The sequence below is a fragment of the Eulemur rufifrons genome, chromosome 2 (genome assembly GCF_041146395.1).
Source record: "Eulemur rufifrons isolate Redbay chromosome 2, OSU_ERuf_1, whole genome shotgun sequence".
Taxonomy (NCBI): domain Eukaryota; kingdom Metazoa; phylum Chordata; class Mammalia; order Primates; family Lemuridae; genus Eulemur; species Eulemur rufifrons.
In genome coordinates, this window is record NC_090984.1 from 43,166,099 (window position 1) to 43,182,423 (window position 16,325).

At 38.4% G+C, this 16,325-nt stretch overlaps 1 protein-coding gene across 1 annotated transcript in view; it reads left to right on the plus strand.

The window, feature by feature from the left end:
* The window catches only part of ATP8B4 (ATPase phospholipid transporting 8B4 (putative)), a 230,142-nt gene that overhangs the window by 169,107 nt on the left and 44,710 nt on the right, over window positions 1-16,325 (plus strand). Inside the window, exons 20-23 of the mRNA XM_069492140.1 lie at window positions 3,631-3,746; window positions 7,009-7,173; window positions 8,126-8,237; window positions 10,044-10,149. Of these exons, the coding sequence (XP_069348241.1) occupies window positions 3,631-3,746; window positions 7,009-7,173; window positions 8,126-8,237; window positions 10,044-10,149 (499 nt within the window). The remainder of the gene's footprint in view (window positions 1-3,630; window positions 3,747-7,008; window positions 7,174-8,125; window positions 8,238-10,043; window positions 10,150-16,325) is intronic.

The following is a 16,325-nucleotide window of genomic DNA, read 5'->3' on the forward strand; positions in this document are numbered from 1 at the left end:
TTCTTACAACATGGAACGTAGTCAGTCATCAGTGCCACTGAGAAGCACATATGCCACTCTAGGTGTGGCCTAATGTATCAGTAGAAGCGATCTTCTATTCGTAGCCTCAGGGGAGGTGTTATTGATGCTGGTTTGGCACAGAATTGGTTTCTTTTTGCTCTGAGAGTGTTGACAACAATCTAAGATTGCTACACAGGGAGACATTTGGCTTTTCCTCGGCACTGGTCACCATTACAGGCTGTGGAGAACTCGCAGAGTAACCGCAAACATCACATGTTTGCCTTAATGGGTCCCATATGAAGAAAGGTAATGCTCCACCACAGCTTTTATGGAGGTTTGCTTGCTTTATTTTGGTTCTGCTTGGTTTTTAATCAGGAGGAATTTGAGAGGGACTCCACTAGCGTAGAAAAGTCTCTCTTTAATAACAAGGCAAGAAACCATCCTAGTCTCATGGTTGTCACATGGGTTGGTCTGTGGGGACGATACCTTGATGTGAAGGCTCAGACATTTGCGGCTCCTTCTCCTCCTCCTTCTCCTCCTCCTTTTTTTTTGTTTTCTTCTTCTTGTCTCTTCTTCTGTCTTTTCCTTCACCTTCTCCTCCTTCTTCTTCCTTTTTTCTTTTGTTGGGGCAAAAGCTATCATTCATTGAATCATCAATGTATATTTTCAATACCAGTAGTACTTTCATTTTGGGGCAAGAGCCCTGATTTAAGTCAGAGGCATCTAAATAAAAATTGATTTCTACAAATAGTTTATCATAGGGTATAGAATCTACTATATTAGTAAACATATAAATCTCATAGTTCTGGAAAGACCAATTCCACTGATTTTGTAAATAAAAATAGAGAGATAAAACTCAAAGATAGTTATCAACAGAGGCAAGTGGCAGATAATCATTAAAGACGTATAAATTACAGTTAGCTCCTTGAAAAACCCTTACAAGATCTTTACATAAAGGTTGCTCAACTCCAGACTTTTTAGACATTGTCAAAGTACAAATCACACTGCCATGTGACAGGCATTTCTCTGTGTGGCTGTATGAGCAGCTGAGATATGACAAAGTAGAATTATTTGTCATCTTTCACACTGCTGCTATTGCAGCTACTTGGAAGCCATTTCTGACCTCTGTCTTTCCTTTGTGTCACAAAGGCATAACTGCTGCTTTCGATGAATTTTATACAATTATAATTCATCTTAATTAAGCAAATATTTATTAAGTGTCTACTACATTCCAGGGACTTGAAACTAAGGGAACATGTGAAACACTGGAAGATATTCTGTGTGGCTGCATCCAGGAGAATATAGTGAAGCAGGGTATAAAACAGATTGGAAAGGGCAGATCATGAGGAGCTCTCTATGTGCATATTAAGGAGTCCAAACTTGATCTAAGGGCAGAGAGAAGCTACTACAGGATTCTAAGCAGCAGTGTGAAGATGACTTTGGCTGGAATGTACAGAAGAATTTGGAAGGAAGCAGGACTGGAATGAATAAAACCAGTTAGGTTAATGTGATTATCTGGTCAAGAGAGAAGGGAGAGGGAGAGAAATTCATGGCTTTAATTAGATGTATGGGTGGTGGAGGGGGAAGAACTATGAGTGATGCCCAGATTTCTGGTTTGGGAGACTGAGTGGATGGTGAAGCTGATTATTGAGACTGGGGATATAGGAGGAACAGCTAATTACTGGAGGAAGGCAATGCATCTAGTATGAGTTTGATGTGCCTGGGCATATCCAAGAGATATTTAGTTGGTAGTTGGATGTTCAGATCAGGAGGGAGTGCTGGAGATGGACTGGGTAGGAGATGTACATTTGAGAGTGGTCAGTCTACTGATGGAACCTGAAACCATAGAAAGGAATGCAGTTGCCCAGGGAGAGTATGAAGGATGGAAGGAGAAAAAGACCCTTAGTAAATCTCTGAAGCACACCAATATTTAAAGGACAAGCAATGGGAGAAGATTTTGTAACCTAAAAACTATGACCTTTGTCTAGGCTCTGGCCATATATTATCTTGACCATTGAAAACTGTTATGTTCTTTTAAATTTATTTTAAAAAGTGTAACTTCTGAAATGACTGAGAAGGCTTTGAACAGAAATGACCAGAAGCCATAGATGAAAAGAGATAAAATATGCTTAGCTGCTAAAGGAAATGTTTCGTGAGTAAACTTAACCAGGATTCCATTAACTTGGATTTGCACAAATTTAAAGGGATGGATGACGGGTTAAGAGAAAGGTTCAGGAATGGAAAGTATTTATTTAATCAGAAAATTTTACAGCTGGAAAGGACTTCTGAAGTTAGATTTGTCAAACATCTCCTTTTTACTTGTAGAAACTGAGATGTAGAGACAGTAAGGGACTTGCACAAATCAATGAATTTTTTTTCCCCAATGTGGGCAATTAAAGGTAGAATACAAGAAAAACTTAATGAGTCCTAGCAATTAGGAAAGCTGAACAAAGGTCTTAAAACAGAAGATAAGACCTAAACAAGGCCCAGTACCAAAAAGTTTCCAGGGTGCATTAGATCTGTGCAATCAGGAGGAAACTAGAATAGATTAAGTATTGACTAAGGGTAGTTAAAGGTTGGAGGGGAAAGTAACTTATTGTATTTTGATATTTATAGTTTTTGAAATCAAGCTCTAAATTTTGCATCCCATGAAATTAATAGTAGTAAATATTTATGTTCATCTGTTTTGAGGCATTCTATTTTTAGATAAAAGGTAGAATTGAGTGGAAAGCACTGAAATGATGAAGCCTGTGAGGGCTAGAGTGTTCAGACAATGAAGTTGTGACCCAGGCAGTTGTTCCTGGAAAGAAATACATGGCTATGTCATTCATTTATTCAACAAATAATTATTAAATGCCTACTTCATGTCAAGGTGTAAAACCAAACCTACAAAGTTAGGGCAAGTGTTTTATGGTTTGAAAGAAAGATTCGTCTGATAGCAATATGACTGGAGATGAGGGGAGCCTAGTAGGGGGTGTCATTCCCAAATCTAGGGGCAGGCTGAAAACGTAACCCTACGAATACAGACTTCCAGTGGGAAGAAGGAGGAAACTTTATTTTTTAAAAGCCCTCTGTGAGGCGTGCTTGCAGCCAGGACTGTGACCCAAGAATGAACCACCAAGGATGAATGGGCTTTTGCAAAGAGTAAAGGGGTAAAGAATGTGCCAGCAAGGGCCAGGAACAAGTGCACAAACCATGATTTTGAATGGCTAGAATTCCATAAAGAGGTGATTTGGTGTAATACTGATATTGATTTGAATGATAGGTCTTGAATTTCACACCAGGAGATGGGCAAACAAAACTCTCAATTCTGCTCAATATGGAGACTTAATTTAAGTGTATCAACCCTTCAGACGTAGCAGGCAAGGAAAATAGGAAGGTCATATGCATCAGAATAAAAACATGTGAGAAATCAAAGCGTTTCAGTAGATGGAGTATTTCTAAATTAATAAAATGGGAAGAAAGCCAAGCGACTTAGGTAGTGACCTGCTAACCAAAGACACTATGTTTTACTACTGGCTGAAACATTATTCCCATTTCCAAATTGCCTGACTGGAGCCTTGGGAGAGTATAATTTTGATGGATTTCATTGATTATAATCTGCTTTTCAAAACTTTTTTTTTTTTTCAGTTCGAAACCCAGAAGGACAGATCAAGCTTTATTGCAAAGGAGCAGACACTATTCTGTTTGAGAAACTTCATCCTTCCAATGAAGACCTTCTGTCTCTGACATCAGACCATCTCAGTGTAAGTGCCTCTGTCTTAAAGTTAGCACAGTGGCCCTTTTGCCATCTCCTAGGGTTAGGTCTTGTTTTAAAAATATCGGCTAAATGATCTGACTACTGAAATAGAAAGCATCTGGAGAGTGGTTCCACAGGAAACTGTGCCAACGAATGTCTGAAAACTGGCACATGGACCCTCTCCCTGCCCTGCTGGGAGGCCAGGCGGTCTCCTCACAGGTGCATTAACACACAGCAGCTGAGAAGAAGCCACAGCGTGTGGCCTCCTGAACTCCAGCCAGCCCAAGGCTCAGGGGTGCTTTAGGGCCACCTATGAAAACTGCTCTAAATCCTCTGCAGCTCAGGATGCTCCTCTTGGGAGACTGGACCATTCCTGGGAAGAGGAGGCGGAGAGCTGCTTTTGCTTGGGTTTTGATGTGTTTGGTACCAATGGAATCTCTCACAATTACTTCCAGGGAATAGTTTAGGGTTGTGTTTATGTGGTAAGAGGAAAATAGTCCCTGGAGCCAACTTTCTCCTCTAAGGGTCTTTTTATTTGGGTCATAATTCAGGTCCCCGAGGCACCAAATGCGTACCATTCTGAGACCAGCATAATTTCTTTCCAAAAGCTTTCTGAAGGAAGCAGGAGGGATCTTTGGCACACTTTTTTTTTTTTTTTTCCAAGAAAGTAAGAGCCTGTGAATTAATATGAACATTACTTGGTTTGAATCTGAGATTCAAGTCTCTAACATTCGTTTGAGGTTCCATTTAACCCCATGTGAACTTTAAGGACATCTGGTCAAAACTCTCATTTTCTCATTGGTTTCTTTCCTTTGAAAAATTATTGAGGATTCATGTTCTTTGTCAGGTCCTATATTTAATACAAAACATTCCTTGAATCTTTAAAAAACAAACAAATAAACTAAAAAAAAACACCTCTGCCTGACTTTAAGTTTAAAAAAATGATGGTTTAATAATATTGGTTACACACATAGCTATTGTTTTTGTCTTTTCAATAGAGCATTCTTGATTTTCTTTTAATCTTTTCCAGAAGGCCAGCATGGTCTTTTTAATTTTTTTTTTTTTATGAAAACAGCATTGGAATCATAAGTATCTGATTTTTGCCATTATTCAAACACCCAGCCTCTGAATTTTTATATGTTCTCCTTTCATACTAAAATATGGGAAGCTTAATTTTGGTCTTTTTATATTTCTATGCCAAATAAATTTTTTTTCAGGTAATATCAACTTAACTAGCTCTTTGCTTCATTCACTTTATTCATTTTGGCTTCTAGATTTTGAGGTTTTAAATTTGTATTTAATTATTGATTTTGAATTGTTTAATGAAAGGAAAAGACCTTGCTCAAATGCTCATTTAGGATTAAACTTGGGTTTCATGCACTAATAAAATAACTTAAATCATCTGTGCCCTTTTGTAATGTCATCTTAGAGTTGATTCACTGTTGTATAGAACAGAGAGGAAGGCACTGGTAATACCCAATGGGGTTGCAAGTTAAAAGCATCAAAGTGTTTGTGCAAATTAAGAGGACAAAGATCATTACAAGGCAATAACTAGATTTTCAGATCAATAGGGGACTCAGTGGTGGTCTGGAAAGGCAGGGCTTGTAAAATGTGATTGCAATATCCCAAGTGCTACCAACTGCCTACTAGATACATTTGGGTAACTTTCTCATGGACTCTCTGGGCTAAACCACACCATTGCAGTATGCATTGACTTTTCTATTTATCTAATTAGTGTATGTCATGGTCTAACCTGTGCCTGCTTGTAAACCTATATCTGTGTCATGAGCCAAAACACCACAGAGAAGACATGCTCAATGGCAATGCCCAAAAGAGCAGAAATGGCTATAAAAACGCTTTGTTTGCAGTGTAGATGCCCATAAAATGACCACAGGAGACACAGGGGAAGTGGGAGTATTTTAGCTTTCCTCTAAAGCAATCTACATGTGTTTCTAGTTATTGTGGCTGTGTGAGACATTTAGCAATTACCAATCTCTTATCCCCCCACCCCCATTAGGATAAAGCACCAAAGGCATCCTTTGAGACTGCTAGTTTACTGAGACACTAAAGAAAAAGTATGTTTCCCTAGCTTGACTAATTATTAAATACTAACTCCATAGAATACAATTTCCAAAAAATAATAATTTTTTAAAAACTGACCTGACTTGATGATGATGTCTTTAAAATTTCAAACCAATTTTTTTTGTCATCTATGAATACTTTATTTATTTATTTTTTTATTTCAGCTAATTATGGGGGTACAAAAGTTCAGGTTATATATATTGCCCATGCCCCCCATCCCCCCGAGTCTGAGCTTCAAGCGTGTCCATTCCCCAGACAGTGCACATCGCACCCATCATGTAGGTATACACCCATCCCTTCCCCCCAGCCCCCACCTCTGTCCAATACCCAATTGGTATTATTCCCAAATTAAACCAATGTTTTATCATTAAAATAAAACATTCATATAGCAAAACAAAAAATTTCACAAAAGAATGGAGAATGGAAAGTAAAAGTCAGCTTCCACTTTTAGTCCTGCTTCCCAGAGGTAACCACTTGTATTTGCTTCTCTTCCTTTCCCTCCCCTTTCCCCCTACGGGTTATTATTATAACCTAAGTAATGTGCTTAAGCTTTTATTATCTGACTATTTAACATCTATTTATTCATTTAGTATTTACTTTTAGCCTTTTCTTGTGGAAATTTTCAAGCATGTACAAAAGTAGAGCTCAATTAATTTTAGCGGTGGATATATTACTAAGGGAATGGACAAAACTTCGGTGGGGTGTCATGCTGCAGCTCCTTGGGACGGGCTCCCGCCTTTGATTTGAGAGCCATGGCTCCTCTGAGGATCCTTTTCTCCTCACAGGAAGCCCAGGCCCATAAAACACACTGGGATCCTCTCAGGGCCAGAAATCCTTCCAGACTGGAAGCAACAATATTTGTTGCTTTAAATGAATATCTCAAGTCATGGGCAGCACTGATCACCTCTCAACTGGGACCCTTCAGCAGGCATTTCAGCCGTCTTTAGGGGGAAACCTAGCTCCCCTGAATGTTTTAACCTCATAGAAATAAAATAAAAAATATATACATTTATCTCTTATGTCTGAGGAGATAAAAAATTGGAAGTCAGGATAGCCAAGCAGTGCTCTTGGACAAAATGAATTTGAGTGAAAAACTTCTTACCTAATGTTGTTGTTATTGCTGTGGTGTTTGTTTGTTTGTTTGTTTTGTTTTTTGCTGGTTCCTAAGTCTATGTCTTTTCTGGCAGGAATTTGCAGGAGAAGGTCTTCGAACCTTGGCTATCGCATACAGAGATCTGGATGACAAGTACTTTAAAGAGTGGCATAAAATGCTTGAAGATGCAAATACTGCCACAGACAAGAGGGATGAACGGATAGCTGAGCTGTATGAAGAAATTGAAAAAGATTTGATGGTATGAGTTTAGAAGCACGATGGTTTGTGTTTACAGAAAAGGATAGTATATGTTTAGAGATCTAGCATAGGAATAAGCCATTGGCTAAATCATCTTGCACACAGCAGATGTTACTCTTTTAAACACTGAATCATGTTTTATATGTTGGCTTTGATTTTGCCATGTATGGTCTTATAGAGCCTAGAGGTTTATTTCTATTAGTAGCTTATGCAATTGGAAGTTCCCCAAGAGTAGAAAACAGTAGGCTCCCTATTCTTGGTTAATCTCTGCTGCATCCTTGATGTTATTTTTTTTTTTCCCCCCGCCTCTCTGCTTTATGACTTAACTTTTCAGAGCAGGGAAACTTGCTGTGAAAAATGGGCTATAGCCCTAAACCCGTGTGATTCTGATGATATCAGTGCTATCCAGAGCATGCTCTAGCCTAGGAACCACTCTTCCCTGGGGCACTGGAGGCTAGGAAGCTCAGCCATTGCAAGGTACTAGGGAGCATGGTTTATTCATCTTTGGATGAAAAATCACACAAGAAACTTCACTTTTTAGTTTATGGCATCTGCTGGTTTGTTAATGTAGGAAATTACTACTTCTTTGTGATCAGCTTCCTTTTTGTGAAACCTGTCCATTGGACTCCTCCATAGTTGATATTAATTGGGGAAGCAGCTGGGTAGAGGCTCAAATGGCTTCTGATCATGTATGCTAACAGGTTATCTGAGCCTATCAGTCTCCCATGTAAATTCTAACTCCCAGGATCTCTGCTATTAAGTTGACTTGATTTGAGAACTTCCTTTTGGGGTCCTTCCCAACCCACATTTGCACATAATAGGATGCTTGCTGTATCAATGCACTGTCTTCAATTCATGTTCCTTGACCTCCAAACTCTGTGATTGAAAGGCATAGGTGGTATGGATCTTGTTTGCATGTGCTAACATAACCTATTCTCTATTTTCCAATAAAGCTACTAGGTGCCACTGCTATAGAAGATAAGTTGCAAGAGGGTGTTATTGAAACAATTACAAGTTTATCACTAGCCAATATTAAGATCTGGGTCCTAACAGGAGACAAACAAGGTAATTTGAAAATGCATGATGATGATGCAAAAGGAGGAGATGACTTCTATGATAAAATTTTAATTAACCAGAAAGCTTAGTTAATTAGATATTTGTCCAGAAAAAAATTGAAATAGAAAAAAGAAAGTTAATATATTGCAAAAATCTACTACTTAAACACAAACAAAACCAAACTAACAAAATACCTTTCATAATATATCCTGGGGTTAGTTGAGTTTCAGTCCAATTGTCTCTCGCATATAATGTTACGTCTATAGGCAACAATGGTATTAAAAATGTTTAACAATTGGTTTTTATGAGCATTGCACCCAGTCAGGACAGATATTGGTACAGAGCTGAAGAAAGGTATTAGAGACCTCAGTTGCTCCCTTAGTTGCTTGATGGTAGGGAGTTTGGGGGGAATCTTAGGGGAGGGATCAGGGTGATGAGCAGGCCTTGGAGAAGCTAAGGGAAGCATCTCTTTTTCAATTGTTTATGGACATATTTTTGTTTTTTCAACAACCACCACAGCTGTACCAGTGCAACCTGGCTGAATTCCAGGACTGCCTATGCAATGGTGGCAGTGAGCGTGGACCCACTTTCAGGCAAGACAAAATGCCAAGTCACCAAAGAGTCATTATGTTCAAAATACTGTTTCCTAAGAAACAAAAAGGGATCAATATATTTTGGATCTATTGCTAACAGTAATAGTTAAAACAAAAATGATTTTATGCTTGGCTATCCGGAAACTGAAAATATTCAATCAACTGGCACACACTTATTTTTAAAATTCTGTCTACTTGTGTACTTTTTTAGAGAATTAGGGGATTTGTAGATGTGATAAATCAATTCTCTATATCTTCATCTAAATCACTGATCACAAAAAAAAAAAAAAAAAAAAACAGCAGAGAGTGGAGCCCTCAGGTATATTACTAGACAGAGACTCCCTAGAGTTTGATATTGATCAGTAGGTACAGCTGCTCAATTATTACAAATGTCCATGAGTTTATTATAATTTCACTTCAATTTCTGTCAGTTTATACAAAGGATATGTTGAGATTTTGTCAATTGCCTTCCTGGATTTAGGACATAATTAATGATTCCATAGAATTAGCTAGAGTCTAATGATTCTATAGAGTTAGGCAGAATCAAATGACCCTATTAAAAGATGGAAAGAGTTACCTAATTATCCCAGGATCCATGTCTATAAAATTAGAGGAAAAACTGCACATGATCATCCAATTCTCCAGTTGTTTAGTAGAGCAGTCCCGGGTGGTTTTTGAGATAATAGTCAAATTCCAAGTTTCTATCCACTTAATGAGAAAATGGCAGTGTTGTATGTGGGAGAACTATACAAATTTTATACGAGCATTTTTGTTGTTCAACTGAACATTTTGTGAGTTTTTTCTTCAATTTGTCTACCGTATCAGAATCAAATACTAGTTTAGTATTTTAGTCTCCAAAAGCAGTATTTGAGACTTCTGGCCAAAAGTTTTATATTTGTACATGTCACTTTATCACAAGATCTTAGGGTATTTTCATGAGTACTAATTTGGAAATCAAAAAATTTTTTAAAATCTAGATAAGAAGGCTGAGAATTCAGGGATGTTGCTACTTCTCCATGGGTTTAGCAAGTGGAGAATTTGATCATGGAATCCAGGTCTTTGAATTTCTTTCTGCATTGCTTGTATTTTATCAACAATCATGCTCTCTCTGACATTAAGGGGGCCAATAAGCTATAAAGCTATGGCCCCAAAACTGTTATGAAAAAATGTACTTATGTTATTAAGTAATATCTTAACTGAGATGTGCTTTATTTTACAACAGAAACTGCTATAAACATTGGTTATGCCTGCAACGTGCTGACTGATGACATGAATGATGTGTTCGTAATAGCAGGGAATACTGCAGTAGAAGTGAGAGAAGAACTCAGGTAAGTGTTGAAGGAAGGAAGAAAGGAAGGAAGGGTGGGAGGGAAGAAAAGATAAGATAGATAGAAAGTGAAAGATATGCCATAGTTTCCTGTGGTCCTAACTTAGTACAGAGCTCTTTCTGCATGTTTCCTAAACTCCCATTCATTTTGGTGACAAACTAAGATACGTTTGATGTAAATGGTGAATCATTGCCTTCAGGCTTCCAACATTTCTTGAGTGTTTTTAGAAAAGAATTTCAAATCAATTACATTGAGTTGTCCTTTAAAATTGTGCATTGGTTAGTGCCTGTTAGCTCTCAGGTGGTAATGAGTGATCAGCATCACTGAGGGCACTTGTTAAAAATACCAATTCCCCAGCTTCAACCTGACCTACAAATGAAGAATCTCTAAGGACTGGAGCATGGGACTTTGTATTTAATAAGCACCTAAATGAAGCTTGCGATCAGATAAGTTTGGAAAACACAGGTTTGGTAGATGGCATGGAAAGTTACAGTAGAGTCTTTCAGCATTAAACAAAGTAGATATTTTGACATAGTTACTACTGAACCCAGATATATACTGCTTTTGAGAAATAAAATACTTCAAAATTTGTGTAACTACTAATGAGTACCAGAAAATATGTAAGTGCTGAAATTAGAGGTTAACGGTGGACAAACATTAAATTTTGAGAAATAGTATTTCTTAATATCTACCAATTTATTTTTATCTCCTTTTTTTGTTACTTCAGTTGAGTAAGAACATTGAAAAAAATCTGCATTATTTCGGCAGAACTTTTAAAAATGCTGTCCTATAGCAATTTTTGCCTGCTGCTGTTTGTGGTAGCTTCTCTAAGCTTAACCCTCTTTGGTTCTGGCCAAGCAGATCGATGACTTAGAGGAAAATTGCTTGCTGCTTGCTCCGCTCTAGAGGGGGCTAACCCTCCTCAACCCACAACAGAGCACTGTGGCTTCCATTTAATATGCCTCCATCATTAAATTTCGTTCCCGAACCTTGAAAAGAACGGAAGTCTTAAACAGCAACATCACCAATTGATAGTATTTGTAAAACAAACCTCCCAACTTCTCTGTCTTATCAGAGTAGAAACTGCTATATCATGCTGGTGAGAGCTTATGACCGGAGACTGTATGTGTCTTTGCCAAATAAAAATTGAGAAATCTAATTAATTATTGCTGATATCATTTAATGATTATTTATATAATTTTAATGATAGACTCTATAGAGTCTATTGGGAAAATATTAATAATTTGTTTAATAATCAATGAAAATGTTTTATTTTTAGAAAATTTTTTCTTTAAATGACCTTTTGGATTTTGGGGAATTTGACTGTTGCTGAAAGAATATAGATGCAAGCAGATTTAGATTTTAATGAGCCTATTGCTAAATGTTTTGAGATGGTGCCTGGAACAGTACTATAAGCAGTATACATGTATTACCTCACCTCATTCTCGAGCCACCCAGTGGCAGGCAGTCCCGGTCCCACTCCAGACTAGGAAGCTGAAGTACGTAGAGGGTATGTAATCTGCCTGAACTAGTCCCTGGTTCAGCTGCATTTGAATCCAGGCAGCTTGGCCCCACAGCCTGTGCACCTGATCACTTGCCATGTATTTCCCCAAGTGCACCTTTGATGTTTTCTTACTTCCTTTAAATAATTAATCTACAAAATATAGTTGTTGAGGCATCTCACTGCTTTACTCAAGTGAATGATCAGATACCAGATTAGCAACTACAGTCAAAATAAATTTCTAGGTGACAGCAGACGTTAGAAAAAGAGCATGGATTTCCCATCCGCTGGATTTGAGTTAGAATCTCAGCTTCAGGCTCACTGGCTGGCTGGGAGAATTTTGACATATGTAACCTCTCTCTGCTCGGTTTCTCCATTTGTAAAATGGGGATCCAAATATCTACCGTGTAGATTGTTTTATTTGAAGGATGAAATCAGAGAAAAACTTAACGCTTATGACTGTTCCATGAGCTTCCTGCTGGCCTTCCTCATTCCCTCTCTACTTCCTCCCTTTCCCTACCTTTGTCCCTTCAGCCATTGATCCCAATCTTCCCATGAACAAGGACTACTTTTATTAATATTTCCCCAATAAGGGCAGAGAGCCTGGGACAGTGGGGGAAGAAAAAGTGGGATGAAACTGACAGTTTTTTGGAGGTAGAATGAATAGGGCTTGGAATCTGATTGGACGTGAAGAGAAGTAAAAGGAGACTTTGTCATGGCTAGCTTGTCTGACTTTCACAGCCCAAAATACACTCAGGCGTGCAAGGACGGAAACTCATTACATTTTCTAAAACTGAGCTTGAACTCTTTTCTGCCTGATGACAGAACAATTAAACTAGGCACTTGTGGTTAAATTTAGCTGAAGTCTTCAGAGATGCACAGTTGCCTCACCTGTCACTGCTCATCAGCGTCTACCCTGCTGGCATCAAGCGCTTCCCACGTCTGCATCCCCGTCTGGTCTCTGCTGTCTTTGGGCTGTTGGCTTTCCTCTCTGCTGACTTCCACACTCTACTGGGAAACATGGAAAGTGTGGCTGCTCTTCCTCACCTCTCTGTGTCCGAGAAGACGTGTGTTCTCATGCAGCCACTTCAGTTCCTGACATCCCTTTACTCTGCTTTCCTCCATGTCACTGAACCTCTGTGGAAAGTGGCAACTATTCCATACTCAGATCCCTGAGATACCCGAGGATTCCAAGACCCACAGTGTTCTTCCAGCCACTGCCAGTCCAGCTGCGGGTCGGGATCACTCACCAGTGGCTAAGCTCCTCTTCAAAGCCCCTCTTCCCTAGGCTGGATGGGAGATGGAGAATAGGTAGTTTCTTTCTACTCTGCTCCTTTTGGCAACATTTTATGCCTCAATTCCTTTAAGGATTAGTTTTTTGAGACATGAAGAAACTTTTTTCTTTCTTTTCAAAAAGCCCAATTAGTGAAATTCTGGATGGCTAGAATTCAGAATGATGACACTGCTATGAGTTTCAAGAGCCTATTTTGATGCTCAAAAAGCAAGAATTTGATTCTTCTTTTCCCCTCTCTGTATTTGGCTCTGTCAGATCCCCCTGAGACAAGGCACATTTCTAAGTAAATAGAGAGGGGTCACCTGTGGTCCAGGTGGTGGTTGTAGCAGGGTGGTTGAGTGAGCTAGTATCTCAAGATTTTATCTGGCTAAATTTGGTTGACTAAATAGATGACATAATGATCATTATGTGGAAGGAATCTGAAGAAATATGAATTATTTACATACTGTTTTGGGGAGTTTAAATTGATGGAAACTCTTCAGAGGGCAAATTAGCAATATATTTCAAAATTACATATATGTATACTTTTGACTCAATGATTTTTACTTCTAAAAATTTCCTTTAAGTAAATAAGTGAACAAATGTATGAATTTGTACATAAGGAAATATTTACTGCTGCAGTAATTATAATAATAGAAATTATAAATAGTTCAAATACCCAGCCATGAGGGATTTTTGTTAAATATTATGATATATACATGCAATGGAATATTATGCAGTCATTAAAAACAATTATATATTTATTGACATTGGAAAATGTCCATGATATTTTTAAGTGAAAAATGAGATTACAAAACATCATGCATCGTATGATCCCCTTCTTTCTGAAAAAAAGTATATATGTGCATATATGTATAAAACACCACCTCCCTACCTACCAAGCTCTTTGGAACATGTACAGTGCTTCCCTCTCTGGGTGATAGAATTATGGATCATGTTTACTTTCTTCTTTATGGCTCTTTGTATTATCTGAAGTTGTAGTAGTGTTCATGTAATGCTTTTACAACTAGGAAAAAAGCTGAAAAATTATCTTCATTTTTTAATGGGAAGAAAAAATATTCAGAAGGAAAAAAATAATTTCCAGCTGGACTCAATATTTCAAAACCCTTGGAGCCACCTTGCTCAACTGACTGGCAGATAATCTTTATTTCAACCTTGACTTGGAGGTAACTCCATTCTTAAAGTCTAAGATAGAGGCAATGTATGATAGAAAATTCTGCGAGTGGAATCAATATGTTTATAGGATACATTTCCTTAATATTAGGATTGGGTGGAAAAAGAGCATTCAAGAAAAGTTATTGCTTGATGGTGCTCTCTGTTCTCCTAATCTCTACCACTTACTTCTAAATTCATAACTTTGGGGATGAAATATTGAAATCATAAATTTGTACCATTCCATTTTCTTATGCTCTTGAGTTCAGTGGGAGTTCATGGAAAAAAATGTGCATCAAAAGATAGGACCTGAGTGATAGTAGCTATTGGAAGGAAATAACCTAAATGCTTGTATTTAAATCTATCAAATGTGTTTAGATTATTATATAAACATGGACATGTAATTTTCATGCATATCATGCAGATGGCTTATTTCAAACCTAGTGTCATGAAACCATGTTGGACACTTTGAATCCTGGGTTAATTTAGCTGCCATACCTGCTTTCGTATTGCGTGCATGCCCAGAAAGCCACAATTAAACCCTGCTATGGTTTCTGAGGAGATTACTGCATTGATTACATTTCACTGAGGAGATTACTGCATTGATTACATTCACTGATACATATCTCTTCTGCCCAGAGGAAAACAGACTAAGAATGTAATTTTGCTTGGTCTGACAAGAGAACTCATTTCATATTTCATTTTGGTAGCATTAATGACATGTTTTATTGTTAGAAACATTCATGTCCTCTAAACCATGAAGTCACTCCACTGGTTCCGAGAAATAGCCCAGTGATATACCTAGGAATTGCTGTTTCCTCTTTAATCAATAAAATATGCATTGGTAGTTTTTGAACACCTACTTGGTGAAAAGTTATTTGTTTGAGTGAACAGGTTCTCAGATGCAAATAGCTCAGGGCCAGTCACATGATCTGGGCCATCTCTAAGACATCAGGGAGTGGTGGGGCCTTTGGTGAAGGGAAACATCGTGATGGCCATAAAATCAGGGATTCTTTACAACACTGTGCAGGACAAAAAAAAAAAAAAAAAATGCATCTTGGTCCTAATTCCTAACTTCTAGTCACCCAGGCAAAATGTTTTAGTAGATTAAATTTTTCTCATAAATCATAAAATTTAGCACTTAAGTAATCTTGAAGATCTTCTATTACATGCAGGTGAGCTGTTCAAGTTTTCATAGCTGATATCTATTTTGACAGGTTGAAGCACTAGTCAAACTGATTAACTGGTCACATTTTCCTAATTTCTAATAATGAAACTAGTTCAGGGGTTGAATGTCTTAAAGGTCTCTTAAATGGTTAGGAATGGAACTAGGGCTTGAAATCACAATTTCAGGTACTATCTCCCTTTCTCTACTGTTGATAGGGTAGTGCTGTCCCTTAACCGTCCCTCTGGCATTATGTCTTAGTCCAGCCTAGAGGCAGCCTGTGGCTGACTCTGTGTGTTGATCAGTTTGGTGTGGTAGACCAAGAACTAGGAATTTGAAGACCTGTGTTCTAGCCCCGGCTCTATCACTGACTAACCAAGTGGCTAGAGGTCAGGTAACTCAACTGTGGGCATATGAGATGTCAACCTTGCGCCTAAACCCAGGTCTTCAGGTTCTAAGCCCAAAGCTCTAGCTTTTGTATCAAAGTCCAAATTGTCTTCTTTTAAACATGATGTTGTGGTTTCCGTCCATCTCCTAACAGATCCTTTCAATGTCTGAATATAGAGTGCCCTAAGAGGACTGACTGAACGACTCTTTTTCCCACCCTCTCTTTTCTTCTTTGTAGGTTGCATGCAAGCCAGCGCGGGCCTAACTGTTCTTTGCTGTGCTTGTGGTGGCATGGGGCTGTGAATGCCACAGTTGCCTCAACTAGCAATGCATTTCTGCATGCCAACATTGTAATGAACTGCCTTCATTACACAGCCTGGAGAAAACAGGCACGCTTTTGTTTTAGCATTTGTTATTCGTAGTCTGTGGTTAAGCATGATGTGTTATGCCTGCAAAAATGTATAGTTCACAGTCATCGAAGGGACTCATGTGCAGCTTTTTCCTCCTCCTAATAAATTGTTTTTGTGAGAACCAGCTGGTGTTTGAAGAGCTATGTTCCAGGAAGAAAAAGAAATGACAGCTCTAGAGCATGGGCAAAGGTCTGAAAACGTGAGAGCCCAGTCTGGCGAGGAGACGTTGGCCGGAGCAGAGAGAATGCAGTGGGAATCTCAGCAGAG